General features: G+C 34.8%; 1 protein-coding gene across 26 annotated transcripts in view; it reads left to right on the forward strand.

The window, feature by feature from the left end:
- Positions 1-27,448, forward strand: part of TCF4 (transcription factor 4) — a 463,737-nt gene that overhangs the window by 328,323 nt on the left and 107,966 nt on the right. For 20 of the 26 annotated variants that reach the window (XM_077135388.1, XM_077135394.1, XM_077135390.1 and 17 more), the window contains 2 exons: positions 6,659-6,788; positions 7,274-7,323. In XM_077135388.1, coding sequence (XP_076991503.1) covers positions 6,659-6,788; positions 7,274-7,323 — 180 coding nt within the window. The remainder of the gene's footprint in view (positions 1-6,658; positions 6,789-7,273; positions 7,324-27,448) is intronic. The other 6 variants (XM_077135383.1, XM_077135386.1, XM_077135408.1 and 3 more) reach the window with 1 other exon arrangement.

Genomic DNA, 27,448 nt, shown 5'->3' on the forward strand with positions numbered 1-27,448 from the left:
CTGATGTTCTGGAGAGGCTGGGCTAGATTTCAGGATTTATCTGGACCAGGGACCCATCTGGAGGTTATAGGTTCTGGAAAATTACTCAAGTGCCTGGAACCCTTGTGGAATCTTAAATATTGCCCTAGGTGTTCTTTAGGATTGAAGAGAAACATTTTAAGGCTAGTAGCGATTATAGTCTACTTATCAAATTATATATTAAATAAACTTCCTGAACTGAGAAGGAGCATAAACCAACAAGGAGGCAGTTATCTCAAATTCTGTATTGTTTACATAACATTTCTTAAAATCCAATTTCATTGTTGGTTACTGATTGCTTAATGTTTCCTTTATGCTAAATTTTTAACTTCCCACCAACAAATGTAATTCCCTTTTAGTGTGCAATAGATGAGCTGGGATTTCAGAATAGATTTTCAAAAAACATGAAAGACCTCCTCATTTTAGTATATATGATAAATAATGTTTTTTTAATTGTTTTTTTGTTTGTTTTAATTTAAGAGGTAGTCAAATAGGTGAATGCATGAATCTTGACAGCCCTTGGGCACTTGCAATTTCCATACCGAAATGCATGAGATTTTACTGGACTATTACTCTGTTATACAATAAGTAATAGTTACCGTGGCAACCTTTGCATCACATTATAACATTTATATATAAAGTGTTATGTTTCTTTTTAAGGAAAACAATATATTTCAGTTTTTGAATATTTGGTAAAATATAATCATTTCTAAAATAAATTTGTTAGATGGATTGAAGTATTTGAGAAATACACGAATTTCTAACCCAAATTATGAAGTATATACATTTATTTTTTGTGATGTCATGGGGGGAGTAAAAATTTTTTAAATAGTACTTGACAAATATCAAATAGTATTCATTAAATGCCTATAATTGGCCCCACGATGGGAAAAACATAAAATTGAACCTCATTTAAAGTTGTTTATCAGTTTCTTCATGAAAGTGGTTAATGGAGTAGTAGGAATTTGAATATATTTATACCACATAATTGGCAAAATTCTCTCAAATATAAATAATTACTTATTTGTGTATACCTAGTCAATTAACTATGACTAGTTTTTATTTTAAGTATAGGTGAATTAACAACAGTTTGCTCATGCCTGCAAAGGAGAATTAAATGAGCCTTTGAAGTAATTCTTGTATCGGTTAATTATCGAGATTGAGTGTTGGCCAATTCCACTATTAAATATGGAACAAAACTAGCCATTTTTTGTTGCCAGCGTAGCTCTAGGCCACACTGTATTTTTAACTTTTTTTCAATGTTTTTAAATAGTGACTTTCCAAAATTATTGTTTCATTGTGTACTTTTCATCTGAAAGTAGAGTGTAAGTTTTGACTGGCAACTATTTGCAACTTTGGACAAATCATTTAAATAATAATCAGTGGACCGTAATATGGGACTATTTGTTGGGGAACAGGGGAAGGAGTGTGTGCCTAGTATAAGCTGTGTCCAGCTCTGCTGTACATTTGACATATGTTGTTTCCTCTACTCCTGATAACAACCCTATGAGGAGCTTTTATTATTCCCATTTTACAGAGGAGGAATATGTGGCTTAGAGCAGTTGCATAATCACATTTCTTTTATGTGTCTTGGCTAAGGCTCAATCTGATCTGTCCGACCTCAGAGCCCTCCATCTTTCCTTTGTGTTTGAAGTCTATGTCTGCTTTTTTTTTTTTTTTACAAACGAAACGTGCATTCAGATTTAAAGCCCTTAAAATAAAATATTTGCTAAATGATAATTTTGATAATTTGCATTTCTCTGCAGCACAATAACAATCTGTTAGTTTCCTGAACAGAAAGTGATCCTTGCCATCTCATCTTTCCCAGTTTCCCGAGTCCTCTTTTGTTGAAATCAAGAGAGAACATGCATAGGACAGAAATGAAAATAAACTATAAAGTTACATTCCTGGACCCTTGGATGTCAGGAATAAGGACTGTCCAACAAGACTGACCTTCAGTTTTGAACTTTGAAGTTGAAAGTGGACAGGTGGAAATACTGTGTTCTTCATTGCCCTTTGGTACAAGATATATTCCAGATAGCAGAATAAGTGCCAACAGCAGCAAAATTATCGCCCCCTCCTGCGACTACAGTAAGTCAGCAATGGCCCTTCTGTGGTCAAAATGGCAAATTCAGCAGCAGCTATTCGACAGGGATTTGCAAAAAACTTCCCCATGGCTGTTAAGAATCTTATTCAGCACTGTTTTTGAAAATCCCTTTCTGTGCTGAATTAACTATATAAAAATGACTTTGGTTGTGTTAAAAAGTGTTTTCAACAAATCTAATTTGTAATTTTTGTCGATGTGTATTTTGCACTTAACACTATGAAGTCTATTCAGTACGTATGCATATATCCAGCATTCGTAAATTTTATAGTGGTTCAGAATATAATTCCATATTAACATAAAGCTTTCCAAAATTCCTGGCTTTATAGAGTCAGTTTGCCATACAAAGCCACTATACATCACTTAGGTTTGTGATGAAAGAATGGAATTGCAGCTGTGTGAGTACTAGAATACCCAAACATGAATTAGACTCACAAGCATTTGGCAATAGTTCAGAAAAGGAGCTTAATCTGGTTTCATCTGAGACTGCTTTTCTCTGTTCTACAACATCCCCCCAAGATGTTGTGTCTGATATCAGATCACAACGTAATGGGAGTGACGCAAAATCAGAGAAAGCCCTAAGAAACTAGGGGCACATTTGCTTCTCCCTAGAGATTTTTTCCTCCTACTTTTTTTTTCCTCTCCCAGTTTCCTACCCTGAAATTCAAGGTCATTCACCTATTAGATGAATTAATTTTAAGCCCCCCCCCCCCCAAAGCACCATTCATTGTACTCTGATCTCACTCATATCTATAATTAAGGGTAAATACAATCTTCTTTTTAGAAATGTACCACCCACCCATTACATTTAAAGTGCTGACTGAAATGAAATAATAGTTCAGAGCAAGATGATTTTAGTTTAACAAGAAAAAAGTTGATAATTTAAGCTTGGAGCAGTTAGTTCTATTTTTGATTACCATTCAGTTATAAATCTAATTTGAGATATATGCTGCTTTTTCTTACTCAAGTTTAACTCATGATTTTGCATTCTCGGTTGCATAAGCATGCTTCAGTGGTTGATCAAGGATTTTGATAAGCTCCCCCAAAAAGAATGGGGGCAAGGTTGAGAATGTGTTAGAAAGATAGTCTGATACCCAGATCTGATGTAAAACAAATAAATGTTGTAACTGAAAGGGACCCTCACAGAATGCTTTCAGTTTGGCACTTGAGTGTTTCTGCTAGAACTGGCTCTTTGCTGGAGAATTGGGGGGGTGGGGGGGCAGACTCTGGGGGATCATGAAACATTTAAACCTGGTTGACAAAGTCAAAATAGTCTCTTCTTTGGTTAAGGTATTTTGAGTCTTAAAATCGTTTACACTGGGAAGAAAATAAAGAGTGAGTAAGGGAAAGGGCTCATCTCATCACATTGCAGACAGTTAAGCAAAATGCTCAACTATGGCTTTAAGATTTACAGGTTAACACTGCAAGATGCCACATCTTGTTTCCAGTGTTTCCTGGCAGACTTGGGCAGCTTACTACTGGGACCTAGTATAACCGCAGAGCATGAGCTTGCACAATGTGGAAAACCTAAAACCATTATAATCCTATTTAAGGCAAGGAGGCATTTGACTATTTTGGAAGTAGACATCTTTCAAACTTTTATGAAATGTATCTTCAGAGCTATGTATACATGTAGATAAATTTATATATAAATAAATGTCTTATCACTTTTATGTAGTATTTAATTTACCTTATTAAATTGAATGCCATTAACTTTTCTAAATGCGTGAACTTATGCGTTCAGCCAGTGAAAGTTTTTTGTTGTTGTTGTTTTTTAGTCTTTCTCGTTGCTCTAGAGAGTGAAGTATGTGACCTAAAGGCCGAACAATAGTGAATGGACAGTGTGCATTTTGCAAGTGTGTTATACAATAAGGACATATATTTTTATCTTCATTTTCCCTAGTAGGATGATCAGGGGCCCCCAAAGTGTGAGGAAATGCTTATTTTTGTTGCTTTAGAAGAATGATCCCATTGTCTAAGTGGAAAATTAAAAGGAACAAACAGGTTTGGGAAGAAAAAAACAGGAATGTGCTTCGTTTGAAAAAAAATTAGAGGTTAGCACAAGCCACTAAGTGTTTGTAAGTGTTATCTGTTCTTAGCACTGTGTCACAGTACATACTTATATGTAACTGCACATGCATGAGTTAAATTCGTGATTTATTTACAACTGGCCTATGAAATAATTTCCTTATAAATTAACAGCAATAAGATCAGTCACAGCCTCTTGGTGATCTTTTAGTTATCATTTTTACATTTTTCACAACTCTCGTGAATGCTGCTAAAACACAGTACAGTAAGCATGTTTGTTTTTAAATAACCTATTGAATACAGCTACTTTCATGAGAGTGAAAATCTTTGCCACCAGGACCAACAAGAATTAACCAACGGTTAAACTCATTAAAAAGGCAAGCATTACCGTATATTTGCTCAACCCTTTTTGGAATATTTTATGTATTTTTTTGAAAAAGAAAAAAATGGAGAAATAGGGATAATGCCTGTCTAGATATCATTGTCAAACTTCTCTTTCAAATGAAGTGAAGACTCATTTGTAGACTTACTAAACTGAAAGGAGGTTGTTGATTTGAAATAATTCACAGCTTTAGTGATGGAAATTTCAAAGAAAACTTGGACTTGAGCTTATATAAACATAAACTTTGTTAATAATAATTACCAAGAGAGAAATTTTGAGCTGAGATTCCAAAATATTTGAATGTCATTCCTAAAAGAATACAGGGATTATTTGATGGTTTACCTTAGATTTATGCTTTATACAGAACTTGATTAAAAAGAGTTCTGTATTTTAGTTTGACATGGTGTAGCATTTTGATCTTTTTTAAGTTCTGAAGAGGCAGTAGTTTGAGCACTGCAGCTTTCAGGTTTTTATCAGCCATGTGGTAAATATTAAGATAGTAGCAATGAAGTTTTTGGTTTGTTTGTTTTGTTTTTTTACTCAAGATGTGCTTTCAACCTGGAACCTCAGCCTTGAAGTTTTATTTTAAAGTAATGTTTATTATGTATCCCTTGAAAAAGTCTTAAACGGGGAAGGCAAGCTTGTCAGTAGCTGATTAGTTCTTTATATATTACTCATCCCACACTCAACAAAAATCCCTCAGAACCTAGAGGATCTCTTTATGATATTTAGCTATATGGCAGTGGAAAGGGGAGGTTTTAATTTTTGATTTTCCAGCTTATGGGTCATATTTGACCAACTGCTTTCACTCGAAGACATGCCACTTTGTTGAGCTATTTAGGAATCAAAAAGACTGTCTTAATTTAAAACAAGGACCCTTTGTTTTAGTTGGTGACTGCCTTGTGAAATTTTTCAGTTCTCAGCGGGTTAACCAGGGAACAGGGGCAGAGTCATAATTGGCCTATTTAGAGTATTTTGCATGTGAATAGTGTGTTAGTGAAGCATCCCTAAGTCTGTTGTGAGTGACATGGTGATTAGAATTTAGATTAGGGAAAACACATTCTGTACTTTATCAAGGACAGTAATTAGTTCAGTCAGTAAAAGTTGATTACAAGTAACGATAAAGTTAGATTTTTAGTACTTAATTTTAAAATTTCTTTATTAAATAGTAAATTTGTGCTTAATATAAATGGTAGTATCTACACTTATTTTATTACATTTCAGAATAATTAAGGGAATAATGTGTTCAAGGCAGAGTATAATCAGGCGATGTATATATTGTGGGTAAGTTTCTATGTAGTTTTTAGAAAATGTAATATTATCATCTGATCTCTGTTATGTCATCATTTTTGAAAGTTTAGTGATTTGTCACACCTTGATAAGTTAAGGATATTTGTTTAGGTTTGCTAGTGTTCAGGTAGATGTTTGATCGGTGGGGATGTATTTAAGTTTCCGAAAGTCCTCAAGAGGGCATTCTAAAGTCCTTTAATATGCTCCTGGTAGCTCAGAACGCCTACGATTTCTATAATTTTGGAAGTTAATGTGAAGATTGAATTTGTTCTTGGTTCAACTCGCATTTTCTCTACTATTAGTGGTGTGTAAAATCGTGCGGGAACATGATGTACCTACCGGTGCAGAGAGAGAGAGAGAGAGAGAGAGAGCGCTCTCAGGGTGGAGGTGCCTGATCCACGCTCATCCCCAGTGACCAGCCTGGGGAAGTTTGTGTGTTCAAAAACGAGAATCTCCTTGGTCCTTGCTAAGGAAGGGCATGAATAGTTCACAGATATGAACCTAAGTCTAGACAAAGAAAACATTAGTCTTACGTAAATGCCATTTTCTTTGAAAATTAAAATGTTTGTCTTCCAAAAAGAGTTTTTTCATATATTGTTAAGGGAAATCATCTTCTACCTTCCTTGCAAAAGTAAAGATTTAAAAATTCAACAAGTTTGTGTTAGCTTCTTTGACTGCTTTTCGCTTTCTTTTTTCAAAAATTGTCTAACTTTATCATATGCTGTTTTCTTTATTACATTGGTTTAAGTACTAACAGTCGGGGCAGAGGCAGGGGGGCTATGGTAACTGAAAATAAATTAACCATATATGTTTATTTTCCCCTTATAACCTTTTAGCAGAGTCTCCTTGGAGGTGACATGGATATGGGCAACCCAGGAACTCTTTCGCCCACCAAGCCTGGTTCCCAGTACTATCAGTATTCCAGCAATAACCCCCGACGGAGGCCTCTTCACGGTGGTGCCATGGGTAAGGTCCTCTGTTTGAATGCTCGAGTGACTGTTATCAGTCTTTTTCTTTTCTTTCTTTGTAATGCCACTCTCTCCCCCACCTTACTTTATCCTCCCCTCCAGAAAAAAAAAACAAGAAAACAAAGTTTTGCCCAATTGTCAGGCTGGTGACTCCCCCAGTAGTATACTGTGGGTGTATGCTTACACCTTATAGTAGCAGAACCATTTTAGAGTATTTTTATTTCTGGTTTTCTCTAAGTTGTACATATGAGGAGCCTTTAAAATAAAAAAAGCAAAGCATTAACAAGTTGAAATCTTCATTTTATGAACGAAGAAAGATTTGATTTGTGTCCGCTTAAAAGGTGATAGTGATTACTGCATTTTCCCCAGGTAATGATGTTAAAAAAAAAGTCTTCTCTAATCTAAATGGCTTTGTGGTTTAATAAGTTTTCATTAGGAGAAGAGGCATGTGTGGAACTCACAGAGTCCTTCATTTTCTTTCAGAGGTACAGACAAAGAAAGTTCGAAAAGTTCCCCCAGGTTTGCCATCTTCAGTAAGTACTCCTTATTTCTACTTTGTGCATTGTTCACTTTGTTCTGCTTTGTATTGAGGAGAAGGAGAGAGGAGTAAATGAGGCTGCTCCCTCTGCAGCAGCGTGTTTATCTAGAATGTGGGTGAAGTAGGAGTAACCTGCTTGTACACCCACCTCTCCCACCTTGGAGCGATTAACTACCCATCCTGGAAGACTGGGTGGTTATGTTAATGTCTCCAGCAGGTTAAGCTGGAAAGACAGCCTTGAAAAGGAGCCTGAAGTTCTAGGAGTTTTACCTATACAGGGCTTTCAAGAGAATGAGTATTAGTTTCATGTGTTGGATAAATTCTTTGTCAGTATTATGATGATTTATGGATTTGCATGAGAAAGGAGATTTGTGGAGAGGATTTAGGAAAAATTTACATGGGTTTTAGCCCAGAGTGCAGGGAGGATGTCTCTATTTTCTAGAGAGGTTGCTGAGTAAAGGCTGCAAAGGTAGCTGCATCTGTAGTTGTTTGTGTCTGTTTAACCAGGTGAGAACTAGAAGAATCCAGCTGTAACCTAAAGCATTCTGGGTCTTTTTTGTAGCTGTAGCTAAAGGCTGGAGTTGTGGAGGTTCCTCTTACCCCCCAACAGTGAGAATGTTGATTGTGATCACAACTAAATGCATGCTCTCTTGTGTTTTAATTCTTATATATTTTTTCAAATTTGAGTTCCCAGATAATGTGACTTAATTTTAAGACCCAGCTATTTCGAGTAATTTTTCTCCTTCTGTAGAATCAAAATAAGATTCTCTCCTTCCCTTCCTTATTTCTCTTCCTCTTTTCTTCGTTCTTTGTTCTTCTTTCTTCCTTCCTTCCTATGAGAAATATATATCTTACAATATATATAATATGTATGAATCTCATAAATATATTATATATATTTTAAGATACATATATATATTAGAATTCTTTGAAAATAATACTAATGCACCTTCTTAAAAGTTCTTATACTTTAAAATGAAATTATATTTAGATTTTCCAAAATTAACAATCTATATTCCATATTAGTTTTATTTCATTTTTAATAAATTAGAAGAATCATGGGGTTTGCAAATGTGCTAAGGCTAGATGAACCCAAACACCTGTGCGTTTGACTTGATTTCAGTTCAACTAATCTAAAAAATTACTAAACAAATATATCGGAATAAATCTTATTAGAAAAAACAACAAATTTTGTATGCTGATTATCATAGATTTGGTAATGTTAGAGAAGCATCACAAAATTATTCATAAATATGGAAAAAATGCTGTGTAAATAAAATTTCCACTAGCATTAAAAGTAATCATTTTCGACTACCAAAAAATCACTCAAAAATGTACTGAGTAGTTTATTCTCTGAATTTCTGTGTTGTATTGAAATTGAGTAATATCTCCCTCATGTGTTTTTATAAGCATAGTTTAAGCTTAAAGTTAGTGATGGATTTAATGTAGATGAAACTTTAGCTTTTAATGGCTTTTATGACAACTTCAAATGATATAGTCCTCACAGCTGTTTACATGTTAAACATGCCTGAACCTAATATGGACAAAGTTAAATATAATAAGTAGACCTTTGAATGTTCTGAAATGGTAGACTAGCTCTTTACTATGAAAGACATGATAAAGCTTAAATTCCTCTTTAAAATTAGCTTGTTTATTCTATTGCTAAAATTATGCACTAATCAAAAAAATTTCTAAATAGTGCAGTGGTGTGACTTTAGAGGTTATCTCTGTGCTTAATCATCATCAAAACAATTTCTCATAATTTATTGTAAATGTAAACATATTTCCCCATGTCTAGCTGGTATATATAAAATTTACTGCTTATATTTTGTCTTTGCTATTAAGACAACTTACGTTCCGGGTAATTGTGATATGCTCAGAAATCTAAAAGCATCTTTCTTTCCTTTCCAATAAATAAATAAAATCTCGGATTTGGCCATTTAGTTTATATTGTTTAATTTCTGACTTTTGGTAGTCAGTTTAGGATTTATTCTGCTTAGAGACCTTATCTTAGCGAAATGTTGTAATGTTTCTTATAGAACAGTTTTGTAAAGAGCTGCTTTTTGTGTGGATAAAGACGAGGAAAATTCAGTTAAAAATGAAAATCTTATCCTTCTTACTCTCTTTGTTTTTCTGAGCAAAAAAAAATTAGATAGTTTGGGTAATTTTAGAATTCAACCATTAATTTAGTGACCTTACTTAAAAAAATCTCTCCTCTGTTTTAATGAAGGTTTAAGTTAGTTTATATTAGTTTCGCTGTATACATTGATAGTAATCAATTGTAGCAAGATCCACATGCCCTACCACACCAATATATATACACGTATATATATATATTTAACTTGATCTAAAGAGCTGGTCTGTTTTAGACATCAACACATTTGCCCCAGTAGATCTATAGTTCTTCCATACTTTTTCTTTCATAATCTGAAATAAAATTATTAATATTTATCCCATAAGAAATACTTCTTCTAAAACTTACTTCAATATGTTTGACTATTGTATAACAGATAATGAAATATTGGGGACAAGAAAAGGTTTCTTTTGGAGTGATTATAACATAGATAAAGACATTTACATGTTTTCTTCGATACATATTTACCATGATAAATAGTAATAAATCTGTCACAATCTGTTGTGTCAACTCACTCTTTTTTTCCCCTTTTCAAACTGGGCCCTCTCTCTTTCTTAAAATAAAACAAAGAAAATTTAAACTGTAATCTTCTGTAATCAGATATCATTAATGACATGGCTATGATAAAGACACTGGACTTTTTTTTTGCCACTGTTAAGCTTAGATCATCACAGGAAATCAGGAGAGCGAAGGGATTGCCTTGCCCTGTTTTGAAAACACTGCAGCATCTGTGGAGAAAGAAAACATAAGCCTGGCCCGCCATCATGCCATGGATCTGGCAGGATCCACGAATGTGTGTTTGTACTGTGCCCTACATCTAGAGACCTCAAGATACTTTAAAAGCATGGCTTAGTGAGAGGTTAGCAGAACCATGCTGCTGGGTCTAGATACACACGCGGAGTTGAAGGGAAGGAAGACTCCTCTGGAGAACAGAGGCCTATAGTTAGGCTAGGGTGATGTTTTGTTGTTGCTGTTGTTTTCAAGAAAAGGCTGTGTGAAATGACAGCTATCTGATTGCTCGTAAGAGCCCTGCTTATTACTGCAGAGCATTTTCATGTTCTCTCTTCGGATTTTAGTATGTTGCTCTTTTCAGTGGCATCCCAATTTCTTGTAGCCATCATTTCAAGACTTAGTTATAAAGCTTTGACTCTTGTTGATGCCAGAATTTGTTTTGCATGTCTTATCTCGAATCTACATGGAAATTCTTATCTTGTTAGGTTTTAATATCTTAGTTTTCTTTTTAAAATGTATTTCACCTTAAATTTAATATTTTCTAACTTACTGCTCTTTCCAGCAAATTTCTTGTCTTGTATACCCTAATAATCACATGTTTTGAATTCATGGAAGATCTAATTGTAGAGAAAAATTTACCACATTAAATCATATTTTGGGGGAAAATGGTCTGTGATTCTGGATGGCAATTAACCTGAAAGTATTAAAAATCTAGGAAATTGCAAAGTAATTTCATATTGTGTCATTTAAAAATGTTTTTATCAAACATACAGGGAGAAAAGCAAACACAGAGAGATTGTCTTTCAGAACTTTCATTCTGTCCACCAATATATAAATACATAAAACCTTGAGTTTTATATTTTGGAATGTTTCAAAATGTTATGCATTTTACCAGAACCTATTAATAACTAAAAAAATTGTACTTCAGACCTTGGTGGAATTCATTTCTACTTCTAATCCATTTTGAAACTTCAGGAAAGGTCTCACTGTCATCCCCAGTTGGGATCCTTAGAACTTCGAGTGCTCTGAAAATGAGAAGCCTTATCCTTAGGAATAGTTTAGGAATTCTCTTTTCACCACTGCTGATTTTACAAACTACACTTTCTGTAAAGTCTATTTTGTATATTAATTTGCATTTTTTGTGTGTGTTTTCTTTCTTTCTTTTTTTTTTTTTAAATTTTAGGGGAGCTGACAAACTTTCTATCAAATAGTCAGAGATAGTTTTGGACACATATATCCTAAGGAAAACAAACTCTACTGCTGTCAAGATTCTGTAATACGTTCAGACACTCTAGTGAAATTTGAGACCTGAGTTAATCATTAGGTGGATTTGAAGAATAAAAACTTTGAAAGTATACAAGATAATAATATATCAATTGAATTCTTAAGAATTCTTAAGTAAAAGAAAATCTTAAAATCTGAGACAGACTCTCTTTTATGGAAGAGATTATTTGGAATATCAAGGAGAGATGACTAATGCTAATGAAATTAATCATATTGTATGTTTTCCATTGTAGAGATACCTTCATATTCAAAGGTTTCAAAAAGGATATTGAAGCCATAGCTTAAGTTAGTTTGGAAAAAAAAAAGCAAAACAACTCCTCCCCCCGCCCCCCCCCCAGGGATTTGTAAAGATTACAGACAGTTTAGAAGAGAAGTTGTTAAATTGTTTTTGTTTTGTTTTTCCCCTTTTTCAGGGCCTAGAAATGATATATGATTAAAAACCTCAAAATATGTAAATTCCCCCATGCCTTTTTAAGCTGATCATAAAAAAAAAACCCACCACAATGATGCTTTTTCATGTCAACATAGTTTTAACTTGAATAGTAATATAACTTTCTTGAAAATGAAATTTATATTAAAATATTATAATGTCTAGCACAAGTGAACCAAGTACCAGCCATCTGGACTCCATCCTGTGTAAGAAAGTAGAGACGTAGCCAATTGTGTGATAAGATATAAAAGGAGGGGCCTTTTCAAGTTTCATTCCTAGAGCAGTAAATACTTTGTAAAGTAGAACTGTAGGATTTAGATCAGAAAATTAGAATAGCTCACAGTATTCAACTTTAAACTTAGTGTACCCATTTTCCAATTAAATATTTCGAAATATGTATTTCTGTTTTTAAAAATTTGCTTATTAATTATGAAAATGTGCATGCAAGAGGGAGTTTAAGGTTAATGCAAATAAATCATCCCAAATACAATTAACACAGCATAGATAGCATGGCACGGGGGAACACCTTAAAAGTAGATAAAATGTTCATCACAAAGAAATAATTTAATTTTTTTTGCATACAGTTAATACTGAATTAGCTAAACCCAAAGACTTCAAGTTCACCACATTTATTGTTTCTTTGAGAACCAATCTCCTTTCCATTTCTCTTTGTGACTGTAGAGATTATGCTTTTTATTAATTGCTGGCACATGAAACAAATTTAGGAGGAGCTCTATATTGAAATAGTTATCATGGAGGGTTCTTAGTTTATTAAAAGTATTTCCAAAAGCATACAAGATACATGCAAATATATACTATATCTATCATGAGACATTCTCATCTCCTGGAAGTTTGCCAAAAGTTTTCTGTATTTTTGTTTGGAGTTTTGGAAAAAGGAGGTCCCTTTTGCACCATGCCCCTCCTCTCTGCCTTGAAGCCCTATCCTGCCCCCTTCAGAAAGATGTCTTTGCTGCATATATTTTTATCAAGAAAGGAGAAATGTATGTGAGAAGAAAAAACTCAAAAGTTAACTGTGGATTACAAGTCTGTGTATTTGTCATTTATTCTGGAAGGAGCTTTACAAATAAAAAGGATATACGCCTCAAACACTCAAACAAAACACTACCATGTCCTTGCCTCCATCACAGAGGTGGGCTGGCCCGGTATCGGCTGATTATTCTATTCCGCGATTATTCTAGACTCTTAGGGCCATGTGCAGGATGGGGTCGCCCCGCCTCCCATGCATGTATGTTTTTATTTTTAACCCAGTTTACTATACACTGTTTCTCCTGCTTAGATTTATCAGGACTTTTTGTTAAAATTCAGCAACTGAAACAATATCATTTACAGTAAAACTGGTCTTACTTGTTGAGAGAGGACAAATTATTTTCAGAGAGCTATCATTTTGAACCTTATTTTATCACCTTCACTGAAGAGTATATTTTGGTGTGAAGTCTTGGACTCCGTCTGAATGCTTTAATTACTAAGAAATCTAAGAAGCTGCTGAAGGCTGCTTTACCTAGAGAGCATTCTAACAGAACTTGCATGTGTTTTGAAATTACAAAAACTTGATTGGCAGCACGTGGCTTATGTTTATGGAATAATATATATGCTTGGCTTAATATTTGACTGATACTTTAATTTTTTTAATGTCATCGATTCAAACAGTTTTATTTTCTAACATAGTGAAATTTTCTCATCTCCCCCCCCCCAACCCCCAATCACTGACAATTTCACAATGTGTGTTCCTGGTATGAAGCATTTCTAAAGTTTTTGTCTGAAAGTAATAAATCAGAATTGGGTGCAAGTTGGAGGATCACATAAATAAGACTCTCCCAGAAAGTGCAGTAATAATCCTAAAAAGGAGTATCATCAAAAATGGAAATGTTGTATTTTCTTAAGGCAGAATAAAATACTGTCAGGCTGTTGACAGACACCTGCTTTGTTTTGTTTTTAAGTAAATTACACTGAATTCTTAAAGCGAACATAAAGTTGCATTTGAAAGCAGTAGCATGGGATTCTCAGCCTTGATCTCAACTGTCCCAGGGTGTGTGTGTACACGGGTGTGCTCATTTTAAAGGAATCAGAGCTTTTATAAAATGCAGTGCAAATTTTGTAGTTTTAAATACTCAATTATTTTATCTCAAAACAGCAGCATGTGAATGATACTAATTTTTTTTTTTAAGTTGCAGCTGTTGCATAGGTGTAGAGCTATGAGGAGTTTTGTGCTTTGCTTGAGCATATACTCCCTCTTCAGAGGAACTAAGGTAGTGCAGAAGAGTCTGCATTCTGTAAAATTTCAGGGTTGAAAACAGAGATGACTTAAGTTTCAGTGAGAGGTGTAGATTAGATTTCAATTCTGAAAGAATGTGCAAATTATATTTTGAGGAGGACATTTTAAGAATTACATTTAAGTGCTTTAGTGACACCCACTGTTTTCTCTCTAGTCTAACTTTGTCATCTGAAGAATTAATCATAACTGTGTGACTGGGGTTGAAACTTGATATATGAACATTTACTTCTAGAGTAATCAGAAGAGGACCTGTGTGCACATTGGATTTCACTGAAATTTATTCTGATTATGCAGTGGAACAGAAGGGTAGCAGGGCCATTTCTTAGTGAAGCCCCTTCACTGGAAATTGTGGAGAAAATTTTTTTGGTATGCTGTGTCAGTTGTTTTTTCAACTGTAGTGAGTACAGGGCATTTCCTTTGTAAAACATGGACACATATTAGAAAGATGCTCCCTCCTACTCCCGCCCCGAAAACTGACCTTTGTGCTACATTGAATCATTAAAACCGTTGTCATTCCTCACATGCATTTAAAAAAACTGTCACTCTTACCACTTGCTGTCACCATTTAGGGGTGTAGAGAAATGCTGTTTTGGAACAATTATTTTGGTATTATCTGAGAAAGAGTATGTAACTGGCTATAGCAACCTCCTTTCTACCTCCACCCATATCATTCTAAATATGCCTCCTGGATTATAGTTATAATAATATTGTAATAGCTTTCATTCTACCGATTGGCACAGTGTATCATTATATCATTAGCTGATACGAGAACGCAGTTTCAAGTAGGTGGCTGATTCTTAGCGTTAATGTTTTCAAGTAACCGTGTTTGGGAAATTCACTTGTTTCCCAGGTACTCAGGTGCATTGACAGAGGACACGGTAATATTTTCTGATTTGCTCATTATAGAGTGAGCAAAAAATAATTCAATAATAAGTGGAGTATAAAAATTGGGGCTTTATTTTAAGAGCGTTTAAACTTAAGATGATATAAAAATTTGCCTAAAATTTGCTGTAGCAGCACTCAACTTATTTCTCATGCATACTGAAGCTGATATTTTAAAAGGCTGCTCATGGCCTGCTTATTAAGGTTGTTGAATTAGTTTAATTTTTAAACCATTAAATTAAAATTTAAAAAAATGTATTTCTCTAGCTATTGTATTACCGAAAGCATTTCTTATGTAATAAAAAGGTACAGATTCTGCCATTTAAAACTAAGGCATATGCTTCATAAGTGAAATTTTATTGCCAAAGCCTTGTGAGTTCCTCATAGAGTGCGTTTATATGAATTTTATTTTTAGATGTATACAAGACGTTGGCATTTAGAATCTGTGGTTTAATTGGTATGGCTGGGCAAAAGAAAACGGAATGAAGCATATTTATTATGGGCAGATATAGTTAGAATTACAAAATCAAACCCTGAAAGGTAATTATTTTGCAAACAAATGCTATTTTGTTGTTCTTTTATTATATGGCATCAATAATCTAGCTCTCGCATAACAAACTGGGAGCACCCAGGTGGGACAGAAATTAGAAAAACGTTTTTAGACATTTCCGTTCATTCTTTCATTCCGCTCTTGATTTATATTCATTCAAAATGTATCTTTCAAGTAAACTAGCATCTAAAAACTCATGTAACACTGAAAATTTCTTTTTCTTCAATGCACTAAATGTACCCTTTATTTAAATCGTATAGCTTCACAACTAAGTTTCTTCATGCTGAAGGAAATCCTCAGTTCTGTGTCACTCGCATCCCAATTTGAGGGAACGCACGTTTCCATTTTAAAGAGTATAGTGCCTAACCTTTGAAGAACATTGTGCATTCAAAAAATAAAATGAAGATACGCCATTAACACAGAGACTTTTTATCCTTTAAGCTCATTCTAGAGGTGTTTAGCCCTTGACTCAGTTGTAACTATCTTGAAGAAGATAAAGGCCATGTTGTGCCTACATCTTTTTGCCCCACAGAAGCTAAACTCACTCACTTACACATATTACTTTCTATTATATTTCCAATGAATGAATTTAGTAGTAAACGTTGTGTAGTAGGGTGGTTTTAGCCTTCATAATTATCCCCTACTTGCTTACCCCATGACCTTAATCAGTCACAACCCTATTTCATTGTCTACAAAATAGGTATACATACTGCCTGCGCCACCTGAATGAGAGGATGTCGGCACAATGCCTAAACGATTAATGTAGTGCTTATCCTGTGCCAGGCACCTTTCTGTGCCAGATACTTTGCATATATTAAATCATTTAATCCTATGAAAATCCTACGAGATAGATGCTACTGTTGAGTCATAGATAAACTGAAACACAGAGAGGTGAAGAAACATGCCTAAGGTCACACAGCCCAAAGTGGCAGAGCTAGGATAGAGACCTGGGCAGTCTGCCTCCACAGTCTCAGTATTCTTATCCATGATGTCATACTGCCTGTAGCTATTAGAACATGTTCTAGACCACAGACCAATCTATAGCATGGTTGTTGTTAACTTCACAAGAATTTGACTATCTGGAATAAGTCGAATATCCAAAAGTTGCATTTTGCTGTAGAATGGCCCTCACTACCATTGTATAAGTGCACTGTTTATAGTGCACAACTTCTGCCCCAAGCAGATCAGTTAGAGAGGATTACCTTTTTTCTCTTAGAGACAGTCTGATCTAGTGGAAAAGCACATGGAATCTGTGCTACTTAGCAGCTATGTGGCCCTGGGCACTTGATGTACTATCCTTGAAAAATGGGGAAAATATATGTAACACCTAAGGGTCTTGCAATGAATCAATGACAGAATATATTTGATGTGCTTAACATAGTTATCTCATGCTGTAAATATTTAAGAAATGGTACCATCTGATAACAATAAACAATACTGGTGTTGCTAATATCAGCAATGAGGTAACTGCCTTTCTTACGGCATTTGGGAAAAATCTGACACACAGCTTACTTGAGTAGTTAACAGTAGAGCTGAAAATAATACGAGGCTCTGAACTACATGAAGAATTTTACCTAAGGAAGGGCACCTCTTTATTTGAAATCAGGAAATAATACAAGTGCTTTCTGTATTTCTTCAGCCTTACAGTACCATCCATCCCCATCAAACCAAGAAAACCTAGTCAGCCTTTTTCATCATTAGCTTTATCACCATACAAAGTTTATATAGAAAGTCTGTACTCCTTGTCTCTTTTGAAATGGGACATCAGACCGAGATGTGCAGAACTCCTTATAATGTGATTCTCTTTGTCAATAATTTGTATATGCCTGAATCAGCCCTGCTTCTAAGTGACAAGGGGAAACATGCTTTTTCTTTCAAATTGCGTCAGTGTTATTCCAAAATTACTGATGCACGGATTTACCTCTATAGGGCTGGCTCTGGTTCCCCAAGAAAAGTGAGGGGTAAGCCTGGGATTTCAGTTCATCTTACAAGATGAAGATGTGTTGAGAGTTAAATGTGTTTAGGACAGTTTAGGAATATTTCTAACACTAGACGGGAATATCTATACAGATGTTGTCAGATAAAGTCAAAGGCAAATAGCCTTTGTCTCATTGTAATGTGCCTTTTCTCAATACCATTGCTGGGTTCATGAAGGAAAGAAAGTCCTTTGGGGCTTTCCACTATGGGAAACAAATTTTTATAAAAGCTGGTTAATTAACTCTTGCATTTAAAGAAAATGAATCTGCCAAAAAAAAAAAGAGCCTGGTCTCTACGTTTCACAATGACTGTCTTTTCCTAGCCAATAAATTTTGCACAAAAACCAGACACCAGTTTAGATTCCTCAGGACAGTTCACTTTGGCCTGTGAGCCCGGAGCCTCTTGCTAGTGTCCCTGAGCCAGGAGTGGTGCTGTGGCTCACAGAGGTACGGTCTTTCTCCAGGAGCCCGACAGAGCCAGTGTAGCCACCCTCATTTGTAGTCATTGCCACCTTGTGGATTACAAAGGATATTGGTTTTCATCAAACTTCCATTTCAATTTGGTTCTTTTTATGGCAGATACCCTTTGGCAATAGATTGCTTGTGTTCCTCACCAAAAGGATCCTCTCTTTTATTCAGCAACACCTCATTTCTTCACTCACAGTTCATTTATGATTCTGATGAGAGTGTTTTTTCAGGAAACACACATTTCACTTTTTGACCTACGAGCATCTGTTAGAATTTTTTTTAATACTACTTTGGCATTCTGAAAGTGTTAATGTCTTTCATATCTGTTTAATGCTATTTAGGGATATTTATGATCACCTCTTGGTTACTCAGGGTAAAGTGTGTCGCAATTTTTTTTAAACAGACAGGAAAGCATTCACATGAGGAAACAGATTGCTTTAAACATGTGCTTCCTGTGACAGTAAAAAGAACAAATTAGATTTAACACTGGGTAATGAATGCATAAATGTGTACATTTAAGCTTTTAAAAGCTTTATGTTCAGTTCTGGTCAAATCAAAAATTGAGTCACCTGTTAAAATTAAAGGTGCCTTAGTTACTCTCCGATTCCTGAGCTGCCCAGAAATGGAGATCCTGGCCCTATGTTTCCTCGTTGGAATCATCAAAGTGTATTAGGTTAATGCTGGAGATAACCTTACAAGACTCATTCAGAGATTAAACCAGGTTAGAGTCTCTGACTCTGTGCTCTTAGGAGAGAAATCTGAATATGTTGGGTGGGGCTGAGGGGGTGGTTCCTCTTCCAAATTCCTCCCTCTCTGAGAATCAAGGACAAAATCTATTCTTAACCTCAGACATTCCCCCATCTTTCCCGAAAGACAGATAAGAAACTCTGATGTTTACTTACTAACATTTACTAAAATTCAATTATATAAGAAAAAGCCTCCTTTGCTTATATAATTCAGTTTGCAGTCATGTATGCTGGCTGGCAGGGATGAATAGAATATGAGTTAATATTTCCAGTTAGACTCGAGTGTTGAATTGGAAAGGCATGGATTCTTTTCTCCAGAAGAAGAGGGAGTCCTCGCCATCTCTCTCTGAGCACTGCTGGTGGTGCCTTTCCTTCTCCCGTGCTTTCAAAGTGAAGGACTTGTGGCACATACACTGCCCCCCTGGCCAAGGAAGGCCGGGACAGAGTCCCTCTGGGGAGGGCACGTATTTGGGGACATCTGACTCTCTCATATTCCAGACTGAGGTACTAATATCAAAACAGACTGCTTGTCGTTGCACGGTGGGACAGTGCTGTTTTTGGCTGCGGTGGACGAATTGAAATAGGCAAGCTGTAGTCCGCTTGGCATCAGAATGGGCTAAGGGAAGCTGGGAAATCAGAGTCAGACTGTGAATGTGATCACAGCCAATGGTGAACTTCCTTTTTGTGTGTCAGTTGGCAGCAATGAAACTGATGGCGATTTTTTTTCTAACATGGGTGAGAGTTCAGTGCCCTGGGAAGAGCTGTAGACGCTATTATTGTGCTTCCTCATTCACTTGATTTTGTGCTGATTTCTTGAGGCCACTACAGCTGTTCCAAGTGCCAGCTCCAGGAGCTATATACATGGCTGTCGGACTTCTGATGAAGAAGGTAATCAGATGAGAGGTGATCCCCCACAAAATACTGCTGCTGATCCCTAGGAAGTCACAGGGAAATCAGATTCTTGCAGAAGGCAGCAGTGCCAAAGGATAATAGAATGCACTTAAATGGATATTCATGTGTATACAGACACCCGAAGATATTTTTAAATGATCACTCCTCTACACCCCTCATCTCATATAAAAGATTCAAATCAATTTTGGACTGTCTGGAAAATACAGGGCTTAAAATAGCCAGATTGAATTCAAATGAAATTACCTTCTGCTTTTTTTGGTTCCTGTTGCACTTTGGTGAGTCGCAGTATTTTCTTTGAAGATTCATTTGGAAGAGAGTTTGGGAGAATTTCTAGGCTCCCTCAAGATTTTCCTCTTGTTTCTGTGTTTGCAATGAGCTATTCCCTAAAGGCGAAAAAGAGCGAGTTGCCATCTTGAGGAGCGAATTGTATGTTTAGTGAACGCCAAATGGTCTCAGAGTTACCCTGAAATTTACAATAAAGCTGGTTGCTTTCAAATATTGTTTATTTCCCTCAAAACTCCTAATGATTTGTGCAAAATATCAATAAGATGACCAACTCCTGACAACCCCAAAAGCAGGGAAGAAGGCTTAGAAATGCCATTTGTCTGGTAGTTAGAGTGTATCTCTTAAGAGTTTGAGAGAATTCTGATTAACCTTTCTGTTCCCACATTCTCACATAAAATTAGCACACCTTTTAAATCATTATCTAATATTTAAACATATTTTTGAGTCTTCTTAATGCAACAGGTTCTAGAGGCACTAAAAGTGTGCTATAGGTTTCTTTAAAACTTCATTTTTCTTACATTTTAAATGTTCTGTTTGTGAAAAATTTCGAGAATCACCATAAGGGCTTCTTTGCATTTTTAATTTAGTAACTAACATATGAATAAATTTGCATATTAATTAGTTGCAGATTAAATCATGCATACATAATTGCCTCCTTACTGTGTTTAATGTTTGTCAAAATCTCCAGCCTGGTTTGATGGCTGTCGTATGAAAGATTACAATTTGATGTACCCTTGGAAGTATTTACACCAATAATGCAAGATTCTTAATAGCAGAATTCTCTAGTTATATACAGTTACTAATAAACATGTAAGATAGGTACGTGTCCCTTTGACTAAAATTTTTTTTCTTTGCACCAAATCATTTACTATTCATAATCATTAATGCATCTCCTAATTATACAGCATATGTCTGTTAACCCTTTCATTGCCAGACTTTAAGTGGTAACTTCTTTCTTTTTCTCCCACCACCCCAAAGGAAGAAAATTTTTTGATATCATTATGAAATTACTGTATTGCCCTTTATTTATTCCTCTACTCAGATTTTGATGTATTTCCTTTGCCATTTATTTTAACATACAGTTGAGAATTATATGATCATTTTGTATTTTGTAGTTAAAGATTAAGAAATAACCCATTTGCAGACACTTTGTAGCAAATGGGCTTTTGCCTCTCTTTTTCCAATGCTGGAAATAATTCAAACTCTGAATTCTTTCCATAATTTAGATAGTTCAGATACTTAATATTAAATGATAATTTAGTATAGTCTATTACTACATAGTCTATAGTATACTCTATTAATATAATAGTCTATTTTGGAGGGTGATTATTGGATAAGTACAATTATTTAAATTGTATTTTACTCTTTTTTGCATTCAAATATAGGATGGATGTGATTCTTTTTTTGGAATAGGTCTGAGATCTCTGTCGTAGAAACTGAACTTGAGAATGGATGCCCCTGATTTGACACAGTTTAATAAATACATATGCAAATACATGTTCATTTTAATATAATTCCTTAGGTATTTAGATTCTTAAGTTAATTTTACTCATGTAAAGAGAAGACCAACTGGCTTTTTTTTTTTTTTTTTTTTTTTTTACTATTTTGATGTCTAAGCTGCTTATCTCACACTGTATTACCCTGCATTAATGAGTATTCCTACTGTGCAAAAGTCTATCAGAAATGATGGTATGAATGTCAATTTTAATTGGAAGTTTATACAGTCAAATTTATAGTACACAACAAAAAATATGTACGTAGTTGCGCTCCAAGTCTTTTTTAGGCTATTGATCTTTTTGTTTTATGTATACATCCTATCAATCTAACTTTGAGAATCTGGACAAATATTGTTAAGCTCGTATTAATACCGTTATTGGGGAGAGAGAGAAACTAAGGTCCCGGTCAATGATAGTACCTTTTAATTGTAAGAGGAACAGATATAGGAATTCTTAGACTGGATTTCTCAGATCCCTTTTAGATATGAAAACTTACTACCCAAATGTATTATGTTCCAGAAGAGATGTAATATCTGATTTTTCTCTATTGTTGAGTGCTTTGAATTACACATTTGTTTGCCTACCAAAGAGACAGAGGTTAAAATGAGTCAAAGTCTAACCAGCTGACTTCCTTTATTTGAATCTTACATAGGAGAAATAATATCTTCTGGTTGCCTTCTTCAGGAACGTTATTTTCTAATCACAGGGCACAGTGAACTATTTATTGATTTAGCAAAACATTCTTCTGCAGTACACAATATTGCATTAAATTATTTAGCAATGTGGAAAATGAAATGAAATGAAAGCTGTAAAACTTATAAAAGAAAGCAAATAGTCAGACCTGAAACATCATATTTATCCACAGCCATTGTGCCTAGGTAATTCAGGGCATATGGTATGTAAATGATGTTTGGCGATCCTTGCCAAATCCACACACTACGGGATAAATTAAGGACAGGTTTCCCTTGGTATAAGTCCCACGACTGTGGCCAGCACACTCTTTGCTCCGTTGTGTCCTCTGTTCTTTCTGCAAGAGCATCACATAACATTCAGTGACCAAATCTGGTCCTTAGCCGGGTTCTAAAAGACATTATTTTTAGTTCCCAAGTATTGATTTTATGACTAAATTAAAAAAAAATAGCGCCAGTTTGCCAAACCTTTCCCTTGCCCCCACATTTGAAATTAAGATCTGAATAATTCATCAGTATATATTTGGATATTCAACCGTTTAAATGAGCATATAACAGAGTAGAAATTGAGTGCCTCTTAGCTGCTGTAGAAAGGTGTTACTAGGTAATAACTTCTGTAGGTTAGGAGTAAGATGTTTTCTACAAGAAGCAGTGAATTGTTTTAAACAATTATAATTCCAGTTACAATTAATCACTCTTAATTTATTAATTCAAATTGATAACTCAAATTACTGATATCTTTTGGTGGGTTACGTATTGTATTTTCAAATTATTGTTTTGAAGTGAATCCTCTCATTTCTAAAAAGGTGAGGCACTATTCCTTCTTCCATTAAATGCTTTTGAGGTAGACAAGCGGTTATATATGACGTTTCCTGTTTTCTGAGAGAAATTTATTTTCTTAGCTGGATAACCATAGTTTTTTTTTTTTTTTTTTTTTTTTTGCATGGGCAGGTGCCAGGAATCAAACCCGGGTCACTGGCATGGCAGGCGAGAACTCTGCCACTGAGCCACCGTTGCCCACCTGATAACCATAGTTTTTAATGCTTTAAATTAAGGTTCATTTTTATTTATCCTAGAACCACATAATTGGAGATTTTGGTTAGAAACCATGGCGTATGTTTTTCTCCTCTCGCAATTCATTAGAATATTCCTAAAGTATTGGCATTTTCTGTGAAGACTCAATTCAGAATAGAAGATTTATATATTATTAATATATCTTTTCAGGGTATTTTAAAGTATGTAGAGTATGGCTTGGGACTTTTGTTGTTTTAGCCTTCAAGAATAATACTCTTACTAAATAAAACTCTTATTTTAGAAAAGAATAATGCTCTTAATATTTGGGTTTTATTTGAATTGGGCTATTTTGGCTCTGTTCCTACCATTCCCATTTTATTTATGGAACATAAATAACATGGTAGTTACTAAATAGAAAATGAAATTAGGCTCAATCCTTGTCCATTGCTATGTAAATTGATTAAATTCAGGGGAAAAACAAAAAAAAACACCAAAAACCTAGAGATCAACATACCAATACTACTTGACACAGGTTCAGCTCAAAATTCAGGCAAATGGTTGTGGTTCTAGAGGAGTTCATTTCATTGACATGTGGCCCATGGTTGTGAACTCAGGGCGAAGTTCTGAACTGATTATTCTGTGACTTTCCCTTGGTTCATCGAAGATTCTTTGAACAGCTGTGTTACAAACTCAGGAACAGAGAGCAAAAACAATATTCACTGGAAAATAAAGCTCAGTTTTCCTTTCAATTTTACTGGAAACTTGCAGCCCTGAAAATAACAAAAAAGATAATCACAGTTGATATTAAAAAGAGTCCAAAGGAAATGTATTACACAGTAGTGGTTCTAGCCTACTTATACTGCACAAGTACTGTGAATGCCAGCACATTAAAACGTTGTAGCTTCTTACCAAGATTTTGTTTTTAAATGTCAGTCATTGGGCCACGTTTAAAATGAAGCACCTGCATTTTATTCAAAGAATGTAAGGTATAGTAGGAGATGGGGAGGTGATTTGAGGGTTGTTGTTTTTTTTTTTTCATTTTTTGTAAGAAACATTGATGATAAAGATAAAACATCTCAAGTAGTAACCCAGTCTATTTTCATGCTCTGTATGATTCAAAATGACTTAGCAGTTTTGAATTAAAAAAAAAAAAAAGCCATAAAGAGAAAGAGGTGAAATTTGCATCTCTACAGACAACTCTGATAGCAAATTTAAGATTATGGCAATTTCCTTTATAAATATCTGAAAATTAGGAATTATAAAAACAACTTGCACAGATCTTAAACTTTTGCATTGCTGCTATGTGTACCTACAATAATATCAATAAGTTAGGCACTTAAAAAGAGCTAGAAAAAAAAAGCTAGTAATAATTTAATATCCATTTTCAGCCAACATACTTCTTAGTTAAGGACACTGAAATCAAATTAACTATTATATATATACTTAGTACATTTTAGGTAGGCCTGATCCCTGCAGCTGGAGTCATAATATATGGCCCTGAGTATCCAGGTAAAGGTAGATATTTCTAACCTACCTTAACAAAATATTAATGCTTTTAGAATTCTAGTCAACAAAATTGTATTCATTCAATGTGATGATCAAAGAGGTCACTTGGGAAAAGGACTATAATTTCAGAAGGGTCTGTATCTCCCCCAGACCTCTGTATATCAGTCAGGAATTCATGGGTGATGATTCATGATCATGTATGATCACATGCTCACTTGGCAGTGCATCAGTTTAATACTCAAGTAAAATAAAAACATTCAACACACATTTGCTAAGCCCTGCTTGTATAAGTTCCTGGACCAGGAGCTAAGGAGAAATATTTCAACAAATATTTATTGAACACCTACCATCTGCCAGGTTTCCTGAACCAAAGTTCTTGCCATTGTGAAGCTTTGTACAAAGATTCATGTGCCCACAATTCCAAGGAAGAGTTCATTTGATAATGTTTTATAACAGCTCAACATCCCTGATCCACCTTGCAGATAAGTAAATACAGATGATATAACTCTTAAAAGCCCAACAATTGCAAGTACATTCTAAATAAAGTAGTCCTGCCAACCATGGTAGCAATAAAATATAGAGGTGAAACCAATCACATGGTATACTGCAACTGTTAGGTCAGTTTCTTTTCTATCAGTATATTTTTGTAAACAATGAAACAGTGACATCTTTTTTAAAAAGGTTTTATTCTTTTCCCTAGAGCCTAAAACCCAGTTAAATGAAATGTTTTGAAAAGAACAACAACAAACAATTATATATGTGGAAATGACATAGAAAACACCTGCGCTTTTATTTTATTGTCCTTCAAATCATTAAGAAATAAGGTTTAGCCATGGCATGATATGGTGTCCCTCTGAAAAGTCTTTATAAGATTGAATAGTAAAAGTAAAATATAGATTAAATAAGTAGGCGTGAGCTGCCAAAGATGAGTAAAGAATACAAGAAACAAACAGGAGTCTGCATCACACATAATAAGTGCTATAGCAGTATCACCTCTCAAAAGTAGCAAATGTATGTATCCATTTTTATATCTTTGGCATATTGTTGGCACTATTAATTATTCCATTGAGAAAATAGCCATACCATATAAGGGAAGTGAAGGTAAATTAGATTCTCCAAGTCCCCTTCTGTGAAGTGTTACGTGTAAATGAATATGCTCTGCCAGCCCAGCAAATAAGACTCAGTCCAGCTCTAATCTTGAGCAGTTTATAATCCAGGTAGGAGAAAGAGCAGGCTTGTGAAATGAAAAATAACAATTAAGACATTTAAAAATGAGGGGAACAATTTATTGTCATTGTGTGCGTATGTATGTGCATATTTTATCAGTGTCAAGTAGACACATCTTTATTTAAAATTTTTCATCTAATAATGTGTTTACTTTTCGTTTTATGAAAACTTGACTTTCTCTCAAATTGAAATTGCAGCTGGCTATATAATGTTGAGTTTTTCTGACAAACGCTTCTCTCTGGACTGGATGATTTCTATCATTGTGGAAAGGAAGGAAATAAATCTCTCTTTGTTTCTCATTTACTCAATGAGCAAAATGTGTTTGAACTCCTATTATGTGCATATTATCCTGTTGAAAGATGGGCAAAGAAAGCTGTCATAATCTCTGCTCTTTATAATACTTAGGTATTATTGTTTAAAATTGCAGTATTGGGGGAGCAATAAGGTAGATTCATGGGTTTTGCCATTAAATTTTGTCAAGAATCCTATAATCTCATATGGTCCTAATCTGGAAATGATTACAAAATTTGATTCTGGTTTAAGACATGGGCCGCAGATTTTGTATAGCAGTCTCCTCTCTGGAAATCACGGGACTGGAGTTGAGTTTTTGCTTGGTCAACCGCAGAGACTTTTGAATGCCTTTATATTTTCAGAAATAATCTCAATGTAATCAAAATAGAAATCACAGAATTTAGAGTTGGGGAAAACTTTTATAATCACAATTAAATACTTCTTTATTTAAAACTTATTTACTGATAATGAAACAGATTTAAATAAGCTAGAACTTGCTCAGGGTTATAAAGCTAGTGAGAAATTTAAATAAGAACTTAAACTAGCATCTTGGCTTGTGGTCTCTGTATTATACTGGTTATCTAATGAAGTCCAAGAGGACTGATCGTGGGAGTGGAGGTCTCATTTCAACCCATTAGTTCAGGGAACCAGAAACTTCAGCTCTGTTTGGAAGCCTTTAAAGAGGAAAGAGGGCAGGCCACGGTGCCTCAGCAGGTAAGAGTGCTTGCCTGCCATGCCCGAGGACCCGGGTTCAATTCCCGGTGCCTGCCCACGTTAAAAAAAAAAAAAAAAAAAAAAAAAAGAGGAAAGAGACAGTTCAACTTTTTTTTTTTAATTTTTACTTTTCATGTTTCATAATTATAAAAATGCAATCATTCGTTTAATAATTGTATTTGTAATGACTTACTACAGAAATGCTTAACTCTTAGAAAGTCATCTGGGCATATTAAATTTAAATTTGAAAAATATATATACATAATTTTATTGCAAAAAGTATGAGACATTGATTAAAGATCCCTAAAGTCAACTTTGCTAGCGTGTTTGAAGGACACAACCCATGTGAAAAATGAGTGTAGGTTTGAGGAGCTCTTCTGTTTATACTGCTTCCTTTAGCCTCCCCTTGCACGCATCATGTTTTCCATATGGTGGAAATAAAGTAGGGAGATGCCCACATTCCATAAAGAACATGGCTTGCAGGACTGTGA

The sequence above is a fragment of the Tamandua tetradactyla genome, chromosome 18 (assembly GCF_023851605.1).
Source record: "Tamandua tetradactyla isolate mTamTet1 chromosome 18, mTamTet1.pri, whole genome shotgun sequence".
NCBI classification, from domain to species: domain Eukaryota; kingdom Metazoa; phylum Chordata; class Mammalia; order Pilosa; family Myrmecophagidae; genus Tamandua; species Tamandua tetradactyla.